The sequence below is a fragment of the Strix uralensis genome, chromosome 24, assembly GCF_047716275.1.
Source record: "Strix uralensis isolate ZFMK-TIS-50842 chromosome 24, bStrUra1, whole genome shotgun sequence".
NCBI classification, from domain to species: domain Eukaryota; kingdom Metazoa; phylum Chordata; class Aves; order Strigiformes; family Strigidae; genus Strix; species Strix uralensis.
In genome coordinates, this window is record NC_133995.1 from 5,439,442 (window position 1) to 5,458,617 (window position 19,176).

General features: G+C 60.4%; 1 protein-coding gene across 7 annotated transcripts in view; it reads left to right on the forward strand.

Moving 5' to 3' along the window:
- The first annotated feature begins 13,118 nt into the window (after positions 1-13,118).
- GRM4 (glutamate metabotropic receptor 4) overlaps positions 13,119-19,176 on the forward strand; it is a 51,593-nt gene continuing 45,535 nt past the window's right edge. For 2 of the 7 annotated variants that reach the window (XM_074893764.1, XM_074893765.1), the window contains exon 1: positions 18,651-18,818. In XM_074893764.1, coding sequence (XP_074749865.1) covers positions 18,744-18,818 — 75 coding nt within the window. In that variant the 5' untranslated portion in view covers positions 18,651-18,743. The other 5 variants (XM_074893766.1, XM_074893767.1, XM_074893768.1 and 2 more) reach the window with 5 other exon arrangements.

Consider the following 19,176-nt stretch of genomic DNA (forward strand, 5'->3'; position numbering starts at 1 on the left):
CACTGTGGCAAAGGGGACACGCCGGAGAGGCTGCTCCCTGTCGGGGCTCCAAGAAAACACTTTTCCCAGCCAATTCCTTGACACTTTCCCTTTTACTCAGCTCCGGTTAGAAAAGCATTGGGGACCGAGGGACTTCCCTCCGTCCCGCTGACTCAGGTGGTGGTCACGCGTGACTCAGCCGCTGGCAGCGTCCCCCGTGCCGGAGGCGTGTGGGGGCCTGGGGTGACCGCAGAGGCCGGGAAACGGGAGGAGGAGGAGGCGATGCCGGAGGTGACGGGGTGGGGGACGGGGCCAAACTGGCTGTTGATGTAAAGGCAGGAGCCGGGAGCCGCAGCAGCCCTGGTCTCTGCTGCAGACGCTGTGACTCGTGTCCCCCCTCCATGGACTGGGGTGTTTAATTAACGGGAGATGGGTGACGGCGGGGTGTGGGTGCAGCACTTTATGGGTCAATAAATGACCCGAAAGGCAGCAGGGCTGGATGGGATGGGGCGTCCTGGGATGTAACCGGCAGGTTTTCCTGGGGAGAACACATTCCCACCTTGCCAAAGAGGGTTTTTGGGGCTGAAAAACTGTTTTCTGGTGGAAAGAAAACCTGTGTGCCCACCGAGCCGGTGGCCCCAGCGCCTGCCGGCAGGATGCGGCCTCGTCCCCCCGCCGGGCTGAAGGGCTGCGGGGGCCCGATCCGGGTGTCCCCACCAGCATCCCGGGCCGCTGCCGTTGTGCGGTGCCAGCTCGGCGGTGACACCGCGGTCCCTGCTGCCACCTAATGGGGACAGGCCCCGGGCAGCGGGGAGGGCTGGGGGGGGGAGGCAGCCCTTCCCCAGGGCCCTCCTTCCCTGTGGGGTGGGTGCACGCTGCCGTGGGGTGCGGGTCACCCGAGGGCTGTATCCTCCCTGCAGCCGGGGCAAAGGGAGCATCACCTTGGAGCTGTGCCCGTTTTTCTGCGGCGGAGGGAAACTGAGGCACGCAAGGGGCTGGGGGGACCTGGGTGTCCTGGTGCTCATCCCAGCACCCCACGCGTGGGTGCTGCTGGGCACCCTTCGAGCTGGGTCAGCTGCACCCACCTTGGGGCTGCGGGGGGAGCAGATTGAGCCCAGCTGGGAGCCTGTGGAGGTGTGAACCGGGGCTGCGCCCGCAGCTGGTCCCTGCTCCCCAAAAGCAGGGTGGGCAGGGGCCAGCCCTGGCTTGTCCTTGCCCTGCACCCTGTCCCCCAGGGCTTCGCATCCTTCCCCTGCCCACAGTGAGTCTTTGCCTGTCCCAGCATCCCTCGCTGGGGAGCAGGATGGTGCTGGGGCGGGCGGGGGGGGGGGTGTCTGAAATGCATCCCTGCTCCTCCCAGCAGGCAGCCCGTCCCTGACAGTCCCCACGGGGGAGGGGACGTACAGGGGGATGCTGGTGACCCCGGCAGCAGGGCTGAGCCTCCACAGGCTACTTGTTTTGCCCCCCAAGGGCTGCAGGGGCAGCGTGTTTGTCCCTAGCAGGGGACACACAGACACGTGGCATGTCCCAACCCTGTGATGTGGCTTCCCCATCCCCGGGGTGGGTGGGGGGGACGTGACATCCAGCCTGGCCAGAGGATTAGGGCCAGCTATAACAGGCTGGGTGGTCACTGGTCATTCCTGGCTCCGATTACTCGGCGCCTGGCCCGAGCGATGCCAGGGAGTCATCTTTCAAAGGGCACAGACACTGGCAGGGGACCTATGGGGGGCACAAAGGGGGTGAGGGGCTGTTGGGAGGGTTCCACAAGGCTGGAAGCCACCATGGGGCTGAGCATCCCACCCCTCCATGCCCTCAATCCCACGGTGGGGTGCAATGGGCTGTAACCACCCCAACATCCCCTGCCTGTGAGGTGGGGGGGGGTGTCCCACACAGCACCTGCCACCTTCATGGCTTCATTGCAGGGAGGGCAGGCAGGAGGCTTCCCGCATGCTCCAGTCCCCCTCCATCCATCACGAGAGCAGCTGGGTGGGAGTTTGCAAGGCTGTCACCCACCTTCCCAGCCAGCTCTGGGCCCTGATTAATTGCTCGCTTAGCAACTGCTAATCTGTGGGTAGGTGCTGGAGCCCAAAGAGGCGCCCGCGTGTCTCCCCTCGCAGGGGAGCGTCACGATGGTGCAGGCTGGGGGGCGGTTCGGCGTGACTGGGAGCTGGGGGAGGACAGCAGCGTCCCCATTCCCCACGAGAAACCCCAGGGTCCCTGAGGAGGGCGAACACCCCTGAACCAGCCCACCCCCAGCCAGCACCCACACATCGTCCTTAAATAGAAGGGGGTATTAATGGCTGCCTGGGGGGTCCCTGCTCCCCAGCATCCTTGAGGTGGGCTGTATCGGCTGGGGGGGGGGGGCGGGGGGGGGATATTCCCCTGAAGGTTTAGGAAAGGGTCCTGGGGGGGTGTTGAGGACATGGCTTGTGTTTCACCTACAGCACAAGGGTGACGGGAGACCGGCTGCGTGGGACCTGCGTGCTCACGCTGCGCAACACCCTGTGGGGCAGGAGGGGACGGTCCCCACTGCAGCCCTGTGTGCATGGGGTGTAGGGCCACAGAATTGCCCCCAAAACTTTCCTCCCTTTCCCACCTGGCCTGAAGGGAGCCTGGCATGGCTTGATCCGTCCCACCCCTTGCTTGCAGTGAGGGCGGCTGCCACAGGAAGGCACTGGTGGCTTTTGCTGGAAGTCCAGAGATGTGAGATGCCGAGTCCAGATTTGGGACTGGAGCGCTGGTGCAGGGAGCGTGGCCCTGGGCTGGGGTGCGTGGCAGCCTGGGGGTCCCGGGGCTGGCAGCATTCCTGCGGGACCCATTTCTCACTGCTCCCGGCCCTGGCCAAGGCTGGCTTTTGATCCTTGCTGCACAGATTTCTCCAGATTGTTTTTCATCGCTCAGTGAAAACCAATCCACTGCGCTGACCCCCCCCTGCTTGGAAACCCCATCCCCTGCTGCTGGGGTGCCCTCTTCCCCCTGGGACCCTGCAGACCCCTCCTCTCCTTCCCTACTGCTGAGCCCCCTCAGAGCTGAGCAATGCACCCACCTTCATCTTCCTCCCTGTCCCAGGGGATGGGGGGGTCTTTGCTGGCCCTTGCTACAGTCAATGCCCAGGAGAAGCCCCTGAGACCCCTTGCCCAGGGTGCAGGGAGCTGTGCTGCCCTGGCACGGCCGGAGCACCCAGCTCAGGGTGATGTTTGACTGCTGAAGGCTGACTTGGTGGCAAAGGCATTTATTTTTTTTTTCATTGGCTTATAGTGTGAGGAACCGTGAAATCTGGGCCGTGTTTTATTACAGTGCGTATTACACTGGACAAGATGGGAGTAATTAAACACATGCTGCCGCTCGGCCCTGCTCAAGTGTGGGCTTGTCCCCGAGCAGTGGCAGTTAAAGGAGCCTTCTGTCACCAGGCTGGGGACTCTACTTCAGTGTGGGTGTCCCCGTGTGCCCCAGCACACCCTGCCAGTGGCCGGGGAGATGTCCCCACCACGCCAGCGGTCCCCAGACCTGCTTGCCCCTGGGAGTTTGGTGCCCAGTGGCTGCTGAGCCCATCTGGGTGCCAGAACCTCCCGTGGCAGCCTGGTCTGAGCAGGGGCTTGGCTTATTGCTTGTGTTTGATTGGGTTAGGGATGAGACTTTGTTATTATTTAATTTTAATAGCTAGGTCAGAACAGTTTCTCTGTGGGAAGCCATTCTCTTGGCAGTAAAAGCATCTTCGGCTGATGGTGCCATCCCTAAATTTCCAGGTGCAGCACCACTGAGCACCCTGCAAGGGCTGCGGCTTCATCTGCTGTTGTTTCAGCAAAGCCAGTGCCAGCGGCTCGTGCTGAGCTGATGCAAGCAAAGGAGACAAATGCTGCCATGGGGAGGCTGCTCCCCGCTCCCCGGCTGCGTCCAGGCTGAGCACTGGTGGGAGGTGATGCCACTCCGTGCCACGAGAGGGGTCCTGACCTGGGGACATGGGACTCTTGCTGCCCTGGAGCGCTGCTCCCTCTGTAGTGGGGACCCTCTATCCCACACCCTCCTGGGCTCTTGTGACCAGAGCTTGTGGTGCTGCCCGTGCTGGGAAAGAGAAAAAAGCAAGGAAAAAAAAAAAAAAATAAAGGTTTTGAATATTGTGTAGCTGAATGGGGTTGGGGGCCTCCGCTGAACTCTGTAAATGGAGCGAAATATGAAGGAGCTCTTAATTAATTGACCAGCATCCAAATTGTGAGCAGCAAGAGGCTGGTGGGGTCTTGGGGGGCTGCTGGTGGCAGGTGTGTAATTCCAGACACGTGGGGCTGCGTGTGTGCGAGGGATGGTGGGAAGGGGCTGGACCAGACCTGGGGTGATGCTGGGGGAGATGGTCCCTTCTGGGATGGCTTTGCTGGTGCAGAGGTGCAGCCCTGAGGATGGGGAATCTCTTGGGATGCCACTTCATGGTGCAGCATCCCCCCTGCCTCTTCTTGAACCCCTTTATGCCTTTTCTGAGAGCTGCTTTCTTGCACAGGGGAGACACACTGATACCAGCTGGGGGGGGCCCTTCCCAGCTCAGCCCCTCTTGTTGCAGCACCCGATCGATGAGGAACATAATTACTCTTGCAAAGGCAAATCCGTGCCAGCCTTGACTGCTTGGTCGCGCTCCAAGGAAGACAGTGTTTCCTTGCAAAGTATGAGGCCATGAATATTTTATGCCTGAGGAGGATATTTCTTTCAGGAGGTTGTTGCATGAATTATGGAAAAGTCGGGAGGAGAAGACGGGTGTTGTTTCGACGGGGTCGGCTCCGTGGTGGAGGCTGCCCTGGCGCCGCGGGTTTTGCTTGCCTGGGGTCCCTTTCCCTGGGTGGGGGCGAGGTCTGCCCCCCGCCGCAGCACCAGGCAGGGGGTGCTGGAGGAGCCCTCGGTGTGAATCCATCCCAATTTGGGGCAGTTTCCTTTCCAGCAGAGCAGGTTGGTGCACGCAGGGTGAGCAGGACAATTTTTGCAGGGGGTTGGATGCGGGATGAAGGCTTGGAGACCTTTGAGAGGGGTACGGCGGCTTCCCCAGGTGCTTGGAGGAGAGAAACAAGGCGATGGCAGCCTCGCTGGCTGGCTCCATGCTCTCCTCCTTGCTTTTCCCCATCTCCTGTGTACCCTCGTGCCTGGCTGGGTGCTTGAGATGGCGACGCTCGGCGCTGGGCCCATCCAGCATCCTGCGCTTCCCAGTGCTGGTCCCTCCCCGATGGTTCATGGCTGTTTCTGGCTGGGAGCTGGCGATGTGCTGCTCTCTGGTCCACTCTGTCCCCTGCCCATGTCCTGCACCCCGGGCGCTGCTGCCGCTCCACTCTGTCACGGCTGGCCGGGAAGGACGAGGGGAGAAACTCTCCACACCAGCAGAGGCTTTTGCGTTAGTTAATACATAAAGATTTTCCTCTAATTGTCCTGCTGATTCAGAAGGAGTATGTGCTGTCTGGCCGTCACAGTTAATTTTACCACCAAATGTGCTCTTTCTTTCCTTTTCCTCCTTTTTTTTTTTTTTTTTTTCTTTCTTTAAAGAAAGCTGCCCATTATCCCTGTGCATAGAAAACCCCTCCTGTATCCAAGTGGAAATGCAGATAGAGCTGCCTGCCCCCCTTTCCTTGGGGAAACCCCCCCATGCTGGGGTTGGGGGACAGGACCATTGGGGACAGGGGAACATCTCTGGCTTTAAAGAGAAAATTGAGGGGGGGAAATAAAAGGAGGGCGGGTCTAGGGGAGCGGGGCAGCATCACCGGGACCCCGGTGTTTCTGAGGCTACATGGGGGGGTAACTTCTGTGCTGTGCCAGGCTCTTGCTGCCAGATGAAGTTTTAAAAATAGGATGGGAATAAAAGCCCCTCCTTGTTGCCCCCAGCTCTGCTTCAAGCTCAGGTGGAAGTGGCTTCTGCGTGGTGCAGTATTTAGCCTAAAATACACGACTGCGCTAATAACAGCAGCGTGGCGAGCGCTGCTGGCTTCTTAGGCAGCTCCGTGTCTCCCGTCCTGCCTCGTGTCCCCCCAGGGCTTAACCACCCCCGTCGGCCACACGTCTTTGCCGTGGCAGCAGGACAGCAGCTGCAGCCAAAGCTGCATCACCAGCACCCCCAAACCTGTGCTGCTGCGGGATGTGGGGTGATCTGAGCACGGGTGTGATGAGCGTGAGCCGTCTCTGTGCCCGTTCAGGGGTAGGTCCCGCACTCTCTGGAGCACCAGCAAAAAAAGGTGCTGAAGATGCACAATGAGAGCTTTCCAACATAACACTGCACCTCGGCTCTTCGTGTTTCTGTATTGTTTAGACCCAAAATCCGGAGTAATCACTTGCCCAAAATAGCCTCTTGCTGCTCAGCGTGTCCCTGGGACTGCGCCACGTGAGCCCGCCCTCCCTGACACAGAGCAACTCCTCTGAAACCATTGAATCTGTCACGGCTGTTTTGTTTTTAAAGACTTTTCAAGGGTTTTAGCGCTGAGGACAGACGGCTGGGTATCAGGGGAGGCGAGAGCAGAAGGTGCTGTGGGGTGGTAGCTGGAGAAGTGTTGATGATGTTTCATGCCGGGGCCGGATCCTGCTGCAGAGAGCTGCTTGTGGGACCAGAAACCTGTCTTCTCCCTTTTCCCTCCTTTTTCCCATCAGCTTTCTCAGGAGGGTGGGAGCAATTGGGGAGATTTGGGCCCATTTCCAGTTTTCTCTGCCTCCAGGTGAGGGCTGGCATCTCGCTCAGCTGTGCATCCCAGTAGGGACAGAGGAAAAATTAAATCAATGTGTTTTGTCAAAGCGTTTGCATGTGTGTCCATGGACAACTCTGACACTGTCTGTCTGGAGATGTCCCAGCCCATCCCACGCTGGTAGTGGGTTAAAAACCTCTGTGTTTTTTGTGCCACCAGCTCAGCTGCTGAGCACTCGGGCTGGCAGCTCGGATCTGGGGGACCCCTGGTGAGTTAGGCAACAGCTTCTTTCCACCCTCATTTATAAGCAACAGCTTCTAACTGGGATGGGACCAAAACACCAGTTACATTGAGTGGGTCAAACTGGAGAGCACGGCTGGGAGCAGCCCTTGTGCTCTCCAGTGAGCAGCAAAGCAGGGTGCAAGTGTGGGGTGCAAGGCTCCCGAATCCCCTCTCGCTTCCCGGTGTGGCTGTGCTGGAGCAGCAGCCACAAGAGGGAGGCAGGACATCGCCCAGAGGATGGAGCCGGCTGAGCACTGGAGCAGCGGGGTGGAAAACCCCAATTTTTGCGGGTTATGGATTTGCTGCGACTCCCCAGGGAAGGGCTGTGAGTGCAGGGCTTGGCCCCGGATGGGTGTAACGTGGGGATGCAAGTTACAGGTTGTGCAGGGAATAAATGCAGCCCCGGTGATGTTGGGAGTGCCAAATGTTGGCAAAACACGTGGTGAAATCTCACACCGACCAGGCAACCTGTGCCAGATGAGCGTGTTTCTATCACAAACATTTAATCGAGCAAAACTCCCCATTGCTGGAGCCTCCGGTACCTGCTCACGAGGTCGGTCCCGAGGGCAAAGCCAGCAACTTTTTCTTTACTGAGGTCTGAGCCTGGCTGGATCCATCAGTGCACTGAGCTGTGCCGGCCTCTGCTCAGCACCTGGGGGTGCGCTGGGGGTGCTGAGGTCGCTGTGGGGTGCGTGTCCCTGGTGCTGGGGGCTGTCTCCTTGCCAGCACTCTTGCCGTTAGGTGGAAGTGTTGTAGAGGAGAAGAGCGCTGGTGCTGCCCGACTCTGGGCTCCGAGAGCCGAGAAATCCAGGCACGAGTCCTTTGTCCTCATGAAACACAGAGGCAGGGAGGTACAAAGGGGAATTTTTAGGCTGGATGGATCCAGGAGAGAGGAATAAATCCCCGACAAGAGGCTCTGCTATTGCAGCTGGAGGAGGTTTGGCCAGGGGTGGGTATTGCCACGAAGCAGCGGTGCCTGCTGCTGCCCTCGGCCGCTCGCGGAGGAGCGGGGCCGGGTCCCCAGCTCACACTCCATCCCCTCAGCGCTGCCATGGGGTGTTTTGGTAAAAGCCCACAAGCCCAGGGAATGCGCCCCCTTGGTGGTCTCCCAGAGGCAGGTCTGGCTGTTTCACCTCAAACAGGGTTTTGCTGGGGGTCCCGCATCAGCCAGGTGGGATGTGGGTGCCAGGCTGTGGGAAAGCCACTGGTGGGGGCTTGGGAGCCCCCAACATGGGCAAGGGGCAACCAGGGGGGCTGCCAGGGAGCTGGCACGGCCGCAGCAGCCTTTCCTGCGAGGAGGAGGAGAAGTTGTCGTCTCTCACAGCCTGTGGCCGAATCATCCCTCTTTCATTGCTAATCCCTCCCTGCAAGCCCGGGTGGGCTTTTTTCCCCCCCATTTCTTTAAAATGCAACTCTTTCCATCGAAATCTGGTTAGTCATGAAGCGTATAATGAGTTTTATATATATTTAAAATGGTCTGACATTCGCCATCCCATTATCCTCACTCCTCGAGAGAAACCTGGACTCAATGTGTGAATGTTGATCCAATAAGAGCGCAGTCAGTACCTTTTTTGCTCTCTGAAATATCCATATCTATTACCCATATACATGTGCTGTTTGTGTGTAGGAGTCTCTTTCTTGTGGAAAGAAATCCAAGGCTGGCTTTGTTTTTTTCCTTGGGCCTGTTATTTAGGAATTTGAGCGGGGGGACAAGCTGAATTATTTTGTTGCTTGGTTTTGTTTTGCAATTTTGTTTATTCCTTCGGTAACTCCAAACTCCGCTCTAATTGCCCAACGCAGGATAACTTTTTGCAAGCAGCTCACGCACCTTCTGCTGGCAAACGGCTGTGGGGGGTGAGCCTGGGTCACCCCGCTCAATACCCAGCCTGAAACACCCTGCGAACTTCCAGCAGAGAATTTCCCAGTCCCCATCCTCTTGCTAAGGCTCTTCTCTGCCTGACATCAGGGAAAACTTTCCCTTTGCTGCACAAAACCCCCCCAAGGAGCGGGACAAAAGTGTTGAGGTGTTCTTCTTTCTTTCTTTTTCCCTCTCAAATCCTTCTCCTCCTCTTTTCTCACAAACTCTTTTTCTTCCTCCTGTGTCACTGACACTGGCCAGGAGCCCTTGACCTGCTGGAGCCCATGTCCCTCCGCTGCCGCTCCTCCTGGCCACGTTTCTCCCCCAGACAAGTGGGACACCAGAAAAACATTCCCAGCTCCCCCCTGCTCTTACCCTGCAAACTTATTTTTCTTTAAATACACACGAAAATAGCTCTTAGTGGGACTCCTGCTTTTTAATTGTGTAGATATTACAGCTAATTACAGTTCTATTAATATTTCACTTTGAATTAAAGATCTGTTTTCCCCACCCTTCTATCCAGAGGGAATTAAATCCACACCCAAGGCAATTGCAGGCACTGACAACACAACCCACAGATAAAAAGGACCGTGTGTGATTCCTGAGCCCCTGTCTCTTTGACGCGAGTGACCCGTGAAGAGGAAGGAGAAGGCAGTGGCTTGGCCATCAATTATTCAAAGCCCTTTTGCAGAGCTGAGCCGGAAAGTCCAGTCCATAAGATGCGGTTTCATGTTTTCCTATATTAAAAAAAAAAAAAAAAAAATTGCAAGCAGCATGTCTCCCTGATGGTGCTCGGTGGCTTTAGCAGTGGACACGGTGACCTTCCTCTCTGGATGGGGGCCAGGGCAGTGGGATGCTGGATGCTTTGTGGCTGGAGCTGCGCCTGGCTGGGAGTCAGCCATGGGCTGAGCGGGCTTGGGGCATGCCAGAGCCTCCTGCCCGGGGGTCTGCAAGCCCTGCAGGCTCAGGGAAAGGCTACCAGTGGCCCTAGAGATGCTGGAGCACCCTGCAGTTCCTGGATGGCCATGAGCTGGGAATTGGCTTGGGGAGTAGCCCTCCAACCCTGCCCCTGGGACCGGAGAGGTGGTGACTTGTTCAGTTCCTCTTGTTTTGAGCCTGATGAAGCCGTATCGATCCTCTGGAGGATGGTACTGCATCCATTTGCTGACGGTATCCAACTCTCCTGGAGTATTTGATCATCTTTTGATCCACGTGCCGAGGAGGAACATTGGCTGCAGCAGCAGCAGCGACCTTTGGGGGATTTGCTGAACCACTCTTGGGGTAACCGGTCTGCTTCTCCGGTATTTCTGGGGCATCTCCCATCCGCCCCTGAGCCCCCCCCCAGCTGTCCTGCTCAGCTGCCACAGCGTGGCCTTTCCCATTGTGCCGGGGGAAGCTCAATGGCATCGTTTTGAGCCGGGTTCCCAAATGTTAATTGTGTTTTGATGTTCGCCATGGTGACACGAGCGCTGATGATATTTTGGCTTCTGGCTGATGGGGTGTGAGAAGGGGAGTTGTGTGGTCCATGAGGCTTGGAGAAAAGGAGAGAGACACTGCCAGCAAGTCACGGGCTTGAAGAAAAGAAGAGAGATGCTGCCAGCAAGTCACGGTGACAAGAGTATCCCCCAAATCCCTGGGACTTAGGTCCCCAAGACTGGGTGTGGGGGGGTTGGATGATGATTATTTTCCATCCGAGCCAGGGGAGCAGGCTGCCGGGGCAATTCGAGTGATGCTTCAGTCCAAACTTCTGTGTAATTTAGCCCAGACACCTTCCCCCAGCGATTCTTTGGGACCTGGGCAAAGCAGAGCAGGCTGGCCTGGGGGCACAGCCCTGCCCCAGTGCTGCGGGACCCCATGCTGTGAGCGGGGTGCCCTTCTTTCTCCTTGAAGGCAGAGCACGTGTCTTAGAAATCCCCTGGGAGCTGAGGGCTTCACCAGACCCGGAGCAGAGAGCTTGACCTCAGGATGCCTCCAAGAGCTGCTTTTGGTGAAGGGATTTGTGCCAAGCTTATCCCATGGTGGCTGGAGCCCCTCCAGTCCTGGCTTGTGGGTGACCCACAAGCTTGGGGCGCTGGCTGGTGCCTCTGGTGTGCCCCGAGGCTCTCTGGGGCTTGGGGCAGGCGGGGGGCTCCTCTCCTCCCAGAGACTCGGTGGCCCTCGGCACCGATGGGTGCAGACCCCTTCCTGTCCATGACTCTCTGCCCTACATCATGCCAGTCCAAACAGCCCCCTCGGGTCACCTGGTGATCCCAAATGTGGGTCCTTGGTTGGGTCCCAGGGGGCTCTCCCAGCTCTGTTGTGGTGTTTCAGCTGCTCCCAGTGGTGGGGACAACGCGGCTCCTCAATGTTTGGATCCCCCATCGGCTGCTCTCCTCCCCATGCTGAAGGGCCCAGGCGAGTCCTTGCCCCTCCGAGAGCCTTTTGGAAATAAGTCATAGACCCCCCCCAAAAAAAGCTGCTGCCCTGGAGCCGTGCTCGGGGACAGGAGGTGGTTCCTGGTGGGGCAGATGGCAACTAAGAGCTGGGCTGTCACCACCATCCATCCTCGTGTCCCCTCTCCATCAGCCACAGCGCAGAAGTCCCTTTGCTTCGATTCCTGGAGTGGATGAGGGTTGCACCCCGTGTGTGTGCACTCATGGGGGGGCTGGACCGGGCTGTCCCCCTCCCTGGGCTGCCCTCCCCTGCACCAGAGCAGAATAACAACGAGAACCGCCTCGGCTCTCACTGTAAACGAAATCACTGCAACAGCCTGGTCTCTCTGCAGGAGACAGCGCTCCGGGCATGATCCTGTGAGTATCTGAATCCCTTGGAATACCACCACTTATTTTAATGGCAGGAGGGCGGCTGGCCAGCTTTTCAGGCAAGTGCATCTCTCTGGAGAGCACGTAGCTCCTTCAAAGGCCTGACCAGGGCATTGTGCTGGGAGCCGGGCGATCCTGAGTGCTCCTGGAAATCCAGCTCATTTCCAGGCTCCTAACCAGGGTCTGGGCGAGGGGCAGGGTCCGGGCCCTTCGCAGCAGCTCCCTTCCTGCCCAGGGCCTGGCTGACCCCACGCCGGGGCTGGTGTTTTGCTGTTCCAAGAGAGCAACACAAATCAACCCTTAGGGAAGCCAAGGCTGGAAATGGGTGTTGGAAGGGCTGGGCTTTGCTTTTTGATGCTCGGAGGGGCAGGTGGAGCTGCAGAAAGCCCTCCCCACCGCCAGACCCCCCATTTTGTGTGCAGGGACTGGGGTCCATGCGCAGGCCAGGTGCTCTCGCAGCCCCGTGTGCTGGCAGGTGTATTCCCTAATCGCTCCGGTGACTGATTATCTCGCAGTCATTACCATGATGGATCGGAGCAGTTAATGTGTCAATGGCCATTACTAGGGGGATGTGTTTTCTCTGGATTGATGAATCGACACACCACGATGGGCTCCTCGGAGCTTGCTGGGGCTTGGGGGGGTGGTTTGATAGCGCAAAGAGGCGATGCACAAGCCGTGGGCCGCGGGCACGTGTGCGAAGTGGGGTGTTGGCATCATTTTAAGAGAAGGGCAACGGCTGGGGGTGATGAGCCTCCTCCCTTGTCGCTGCCCCGGGGAGCTGCTCCCACCATGGGGAGGGGAAATTTGGGGTTGGTTCTTAGTGCACGCAGCGGGAGCCAGAGCTTCGCAGCAGCTTGGCGTGGGGCACCCATCCCCTGCCCGCGCCATGCACCCTGATCCTTGCAGGGCTCGGCAAAGGCGTTTGCACCCGTGGGAGCTGCCGTGGGCCTCCGCTTCTGCAAATGCTGAAAGCAGAGGATGTGACCTGCAGGAAGGTCTTTAGCACGGTGGGGTCTGGAGGCCCAGGCACCCGTCAGTCCTGCTGCCGTGTTGCTGGCCGCGGTGACGGCTGCAGGTGATGGGCAGGGAGGGAAGGACAAGCACAAGCAAAATAAAGTCTGGATGCAGAGCCCGGGCGGGGAGAGGTGCTAGGGGCAGCAGGGCATGAGAGGGGCCGGCTCCATCCCCCTCCCCAGGGCTTCTGCAGCCCGGCGCTGCTGGGCGGAGGGGGCTTGCGGGGCTGCAGCCGTTCCCCCCGCAACCGGGAGCCGGGGAGCAGCCGGAGGGGTCCCCCGCTGCCCCCCCGCCGCGGTGCGCTAGTGCTTTAAAAGGCTGGCAACGCCGGCGGCGGGCTTCCCAGCGCCTCTTCATGCAAAACTTCCCCGGCCCCGGCCCTCCTCCTCCTCCTCTTCCTCCTCCTCCTCCTCCTCCTCCTCCTCCTTCTTCTCCTCCTCCTCCTCCTCCTCCTCGTCGCGGCTGCGGAGCGCGGCGGGTCCCGCCCGGCTGCGGCTCGCTCGGCTCCCCGGGCCGGGGCTGGGGCTGGGGGGGGCCGGGGGCTGCCCCCGCCGCATGCCGCAGGGCCCCCCCGGGGTGCCCCCGCCCCGCCGGGGCCGGAGCCGGATCGCGGCACCGGGCAGCGGCCGCGGGCGGAGACGGGGTCGGCGGCGCCGCCAACTTTGCGCTGCCCGCGGGTAAGTGCGGGGCGGCGCGGGAGGGGCGCGGAGCATCCCCGGGACGCCCGGTCCCCCCAAAACCTTCCCCGAGGGGCTGGGGTGTCCCTTCCTCCCCCTCCCTGCAGCCCGGCTCCTTCCCCCCCCCTCCACCTCCCACCCCCCCCATACCCGCAACGCTCCAGCAAATTTTACGCCTTTCCTTATTATTTTTGTTTAAGGGGGGGGGCTGCGACAGCGGGGGCTGCAGCAGGGAGCCCCCCTCCTTGAGCCCGTCCCCCCTCCCTTCTCCGGCTGCCCCCCACCTCTCCGCGGCGGCTCCCCCCTCTCCCCCTCATGGCATTATTCATAGTTGTGGGGCTGCGGAGCGCTGCCCTCGCCCCCCCGCAGCACCGCCCACACCCCACCGCATCCCGCCGTGGGGTGCACTGGTGTGTGGGGGAGGTCACCCCCTTCCCCAGTCCCCAAGCCTGTCACCTTTGTCCCCAGAGGTGCCCATCACCCCGGAGTGGGCTACGGGAAGGGAGCTGGGGGTGAGGGGGGGCTCATCCAGCTGGAGGGGGGGCTGCAAAAAGGGGTTCGGGGCAGGGGCTGGGGCCGAGCCGCAGGCGGGTGGGTGCCCTCACGTCGCCGCAGCGGGCAGGGCCCGCAGAGCCCGCCGCAGGGCAGGGCAGGGGGGGCAGAGCCGGTGCTTTGCCCAGGTCAGCGGGGAAGGGGCTGCCCCTTCCAGCTTGGAGGGGTTCTGGGGGGGTAAGACCCTTCCCCAGAGCGAGAGTGACCGCGCGGAGGCATCCCCGGTTTGGGGCAGGGAGCCCGGCTCTGGGTGCAGACACACGCTCCCAGGTTTGTTTTCCTCTCCGGAGCGTTCTCCCGCTTCTCGGTGGTTTTTGGGAAGGAGCGGATCTGCGTGGCTCCGGGAGCCGCTGGGGAAGTTGGCAGCCGTGGGAAAAAAACGGAGAACTCTCCCACCGCCTGCCCAGGCTCAGCCCTGCCACCCTCCTCCTCCTCCTGGTGTGATGAGTTGGCCGTGCTCTGCCAGCCGGGTTATTTTTCTGTGGGCTGCCTCGGGCTTTGAGGGGGGGGGGGATGCCCGCTGCCTTCAGCGGCGGCTGTGACGGAGAGGCTGTGGGGTGAGTCACTGCCATCGCCGCTGCCCGGTGACCTCTGACTTGGGGCTTGACGGGGGGATGGCACGAAGTGGGGCTGGGGTGACCGGGAGAGCTCACCGTCACTGGCTGCTCACCGAGGCAGGGCTCAGGGAGGGAGACAACTGAGCTGATCTGTTGAATGCAGCGAGGAGCTCGGGAAAATGCCAAGAGAAGTGCCAAAAGAAAGGGGAAAAAAAAAAAAAAAAAAGCTCATTTTCTTCTTTCCCTTTGCTCTCTGTAAGCAGGGCTTTATCCGCACCAGGGCAGCGGGCGGGGGGTGCGGGGGGACGTGCTGGGCACGGCTGTGGCTGGGGGGAGAGCTGGGGGGAGACCCTCCTCCCTGTGACCTGCTGCCGAGAGCCACGCTCCGATGGGATGTGCAGAAATCCCGGTGGCTTTCGGCCGGGCTGGCCGAGCTGGGGGGCTGCAGGGCCGGGGGCTACGGCAAGGGTGGTGGGTCCCTGCGGGCAGCCGTGGGCTCCAGCTGCCTCAGGCTGGGGGGGTCCAGGCAAACCCCTTTTGGGGAGGGCAGCAGGCGCTGGGTTGGTGGTGCTGAGCTGCACCCCGGGGTGTCAGGGCAGCGGAGGGGGAGCTTCAAGGGGATTTTACGTCGGGATCTGAAGTTCGGGTACAGCCGTGGCCCGTCCCTGCATCCCAAGGGCCAGCGTCGCCCTGCGGAGGAGCCTGCCGGCTCCCCAAAAAAGAGCATCACGTGCTTCAACTTTGGCATCAGGCAGGAGGAGGATGGATTTGTCAGCTCAGCCACCCCCTTCCAGCTCTTCCCAGAAAGGCAACGGCTTGAAGATGTGGCAGGTCCTAATTATAATGTACGCGAACCCGCTCCCGCCGCCCTCCCCGGCTTCGCGCCCGCTGCGGGCACCGTCTCTTCCTTTCGAGCTTCGCGGCTAATGGAGGGGTTTCCTCTGTGGGATGGTCCCGTTCCCTGTGCCCCGTGCTGTGGGTGGCCCTGCGCAAAGCCTGGCTCAGGACGGGGCTCTCTACCCCCACCGGGGCTTTCCCAGGCTGGGTACAGGCAGGGGCTCATGCTGCCAGACTGTGGTCTCGGGGTGTAGGTGTGATGGGGAGCCGGGCAGTGTCGCGGGCGCCGCTGGGGACCGGCAGCCAGGCTGTGCTCTTGCTCCGAGCCAGCGCCATCCCAATTTGCAGAAGGTGATCAAAAATTAATTGCGGGATTTTGCTGCACGTGGCAGGAGCGGGGATGAGCGCCGGCTCCTTCCCTCCCTCCCTCCCTCCGGCCTCTCCCGGCTGGAGCTCGGTGCGTGCTGGCTGCCGGCAGAGACCTGTGCTGCCTCCCGCAAGGTGAGCCGCTGCCATCACCGCTTGCTCCGCGGCCGGATCCTGCTTGCCTTCCCCTCGCAGCACCGTCCGATCCTTCGAAGTGAGGGATTAGCCCTGGCCTGCTTGGCAGCGGGCAGGGAGGGGAAGAAGAGAGCTTGCCTGCAGTTAAGGAGATATATTTATTTATATATAGCGCATGATAAATATTCCCTGGGTCTGATCTGTGCCCAGCGGGAGCATTTTTCTTTGGAGTTCAGCATCCTTCTGGGGCAGCGAGGAGGGTGGTCGTACCCGGCTTAACCCCCTGTGGGGCTCTGAGCCAGGCGCTGGCAGGACCCGGTTGCAGAGAGGTCGAGTTGGCACCCTGGCTTGGGCTTATGCAAGTGTCATGGTGTCGGTTCGTGCATCGATCGAGGGATTGCTGGGGCAGGGGTCTGCGTCTTGCAGCGCATCGGGTGGGTTTTGATGGTAAAATCTGGGGTCTCTCCTCACCGCTGCCTGCCGAGCCGTGGCCTTGCTTTTCCTCTTAACGAACGCTGGAGTACTTGACCTGAATACTTAAGGTTTTGCCTGTCGAGAGATAACTTAACCTGGTGTCCCCTCCCTCCGCGTCTAAATTCTGCTGTACTTCACGGAGCTCTTGCAATTAAAAAAACCAGGAGCCAAAGCGAAGTTCCCTGTAATCGCTTGCAAGCGGGGAAGAGCGAGCGTGCACTAATTGGGATATTGTGCTGCGTGCCGGCTGGCCCCGCTTGCCGAAGGAATAGCAGGTGGGGAAAGAAACGGCCTTGATTTTCAAAAAGATGCCAGCCAGCTCACGGCAGCCGGTGTGGCAGAAGCTGGCACAGCCCTCCCAGTGCCGGGGCTGGGCTGGGGAGATCTCCTTGGTGGTGGACTGGTAGGTGGTCGGCTCCTTGGCGGCCAGGGATGGGCTCGTGCAGGTGAGTGCTGGGTGCAGGCTCCTTATTTCTTCATCCCCTGGTCCGTGTCACCAGCTCAGCCTGATTTAACAAGCCCTGATGCAACCGGGTGGGCTCAGCGCAAAACCAGTGAGTGTCCTGGCTCTGAACTGGGAGCCAACAGGTCCTGCACGGCCGACGGCAGAGCTCTGCGGTCCGTGGGAGCGGGCTCTGCTCGGAGAGGGGTGGGATGCTCGGTCCACCCTGTGATAAGCCCTGGCTGGGATCTGAATAACTCGCCTCTCGGCTTTGCCCGCTGCCAGTGGCGATAAAGCTGCGATAAAGCTGCGGTGATTAGCGCTTAGCTGGCGCTTGGGTTGATGGCACAAGACGTGAACTCGCCTGCCTGCAGCGGCACAGGCTCCACGGAGCTAATGGCAGTAAAATGACTTGGTTTTGACTGGGATGCTTGCAGGGAGCGAAACGAGGGAGAGAAATGGGCCGTTTCTTTCTGTATTTATTTATTTCCCTCCCTGAAGGAGCTTTTTCATTGCTGCAAAATCCCTGTATCGAGGGGCAGGTCTGGGGGGCTCCAGCAAAGAGCCCCGCTGTGCTGCGCAGCTGCGATGGGCCGGGTCTCCTCTGGCCCCGGGGCTGGGGGTCAGGCTGGCAGACAGCTCTCTCAGGATCGGTTGCTGCGATTTGGGGGTCCCTCTGGGCTGTCTGTTCCTGGGACTGCAGCAACACCAGGCTGGGGAAGGGAAATTTTGCGAACAAAACCCATGCGATGTGTGCAGGGGGGGGTCCAGCTGCCTCTCCTGGAGATGCACCAGCCCTGGGTAGCAACTGGGGAGTGACTGGGAGCGCTGGCCTCGGCTCCAAAGCCCTGGGGTGCAGACCCCCGCGTGTGTCTGGGCCGTGTGTCCAGTGGCAGCCGTTGGCGATGCGGCTGGGGATACATCCCAGCGCCTGTGAGCATCTCTGGGCTCTGCGGGATGTGGCGAGCCCGGGTTGTGTCTCACTGTGGCCCCGTGGGTGCCGATGAGTCTCACTGTGGCCCCAGCCGGTGCGGTGCTTGCAGGGATGCATGGAAGGAGCTGCAGAGGTGAAGCCTGGGATGGCCAGTCCTTGTCTCCGAGACACGGTCCCTGCTCCGGGCACTGGCGATGGTTTTGCAGCAGGAGCTCTGTGCAGCGCAGGGGAATTTTTAATCGGTGTTTGATTTCTCCTGCCCAGCTGAGCCCCTCACCCTGCCCCATCCAGGCGCTGCGGTGGGTGGCGATGCTGGTGCTGGCCGGTGGCTCGGTGGCACGGCCACCACTAGAGGGGGGCAGGATGCCACCTTGCAGGGCCAGCCCCGTGTCCTGGGGTGCTGGGGACCCGCAGGGCAGGGGCGCAGCCCAGGAGCCAAGCGCTGCCCTTGACCGCCTTGGCTCTCCCCAGCACCCACTTCTAGAGGTCAGTCTGGCTCAAGGGCCTGTGCCCGGGGTCTGGAGATCCGCTCGGTTTGATTAGTCCTTGTGCTGCTTTCCGGATCGTGGATCTGGCTGTTGCGTTGGCTGGGATGAGGGCGATGGCAAAGCTTGTTCCTCACCGACAACGTGCTTGTGGGAAGCGGGAGGAAGCAGCACTGCTCCTTCCTTTGGCACTGTGATAAATGCACTGGGCATTTACCCCACCCCATTTATTACCACCCGCGGGGGTGCGTACCTGCACCTGACCTTGCAAATCTGCAAATATTTCTTCCCCCGGGGCAGTGCTGCCCCTGTGGAGCAGAGCAGATGGAGCAGGAGGGCAGCTCCATCCCCTCCCTGCCCGTAGCACGTGGGTAGGGCTGTTCCCCGCTCCACAAGCACCTGCTGTAGGCAGGTGTCTCCCTCCAGATGTGCGTCTCCCTCCAGATGTGCGGGATCAGCCTCATGGTGGAAGAGCTGCTTTGGGGAGGTGCAAGAGCTGGGCTCCCTGGCGATGCAGAGCCCGGTCCCACACCTCAGAGGAAGGATGGGTTTCCTTCCTTCTTGCCCTTGAGCTGTAAGTGCTGGGCTTCTGCTTGCCCAGCCCCACCCAGGGCTGGCTGCATCCCCGGCACGGGTGGGACCAAGATTTGGGTTGTGCGGGGAGCAGCGGCTTGTTTGTGGCTGTGGCGATGCTCAGGGCAGGTGAAGAGTGATGGAGGGAAGGGGGTGGTCGACTCCTGCCCCTTCCCGACGAGCGCTCAGGCCGTTTGCAGCACAGGCTCATCAGGTAATTCAGGCTGCATCTCTCCTAATGATTCTGTGAGGGATTCAAACCAGCTCCCCCCTCCCCTCCCCATTATTTGCGCTTTCTTCTTGCCTGCCGTGATATTTTTACCTTCAGTTCGTTCAGATTATATGATCAAAGGAGGCACAAAGGGGAGACAACAGAGAGGAAAAAGCTTAAAAGAAGAAAGGGAGAGGCTGTGGGCTCTGGGGGCACTGCCAGCTCTGCGGGAGCTGCCGTGGGCTCAGAGGATTTTCCTGTGACCGTGTCCACACGGTGACCATCACACCTTCTCCGATGGGCAGAAATGTCGCAGCTCCAGGGGCGAGGGTACAAGAAATGACCCGATTTCAGCTGGTGC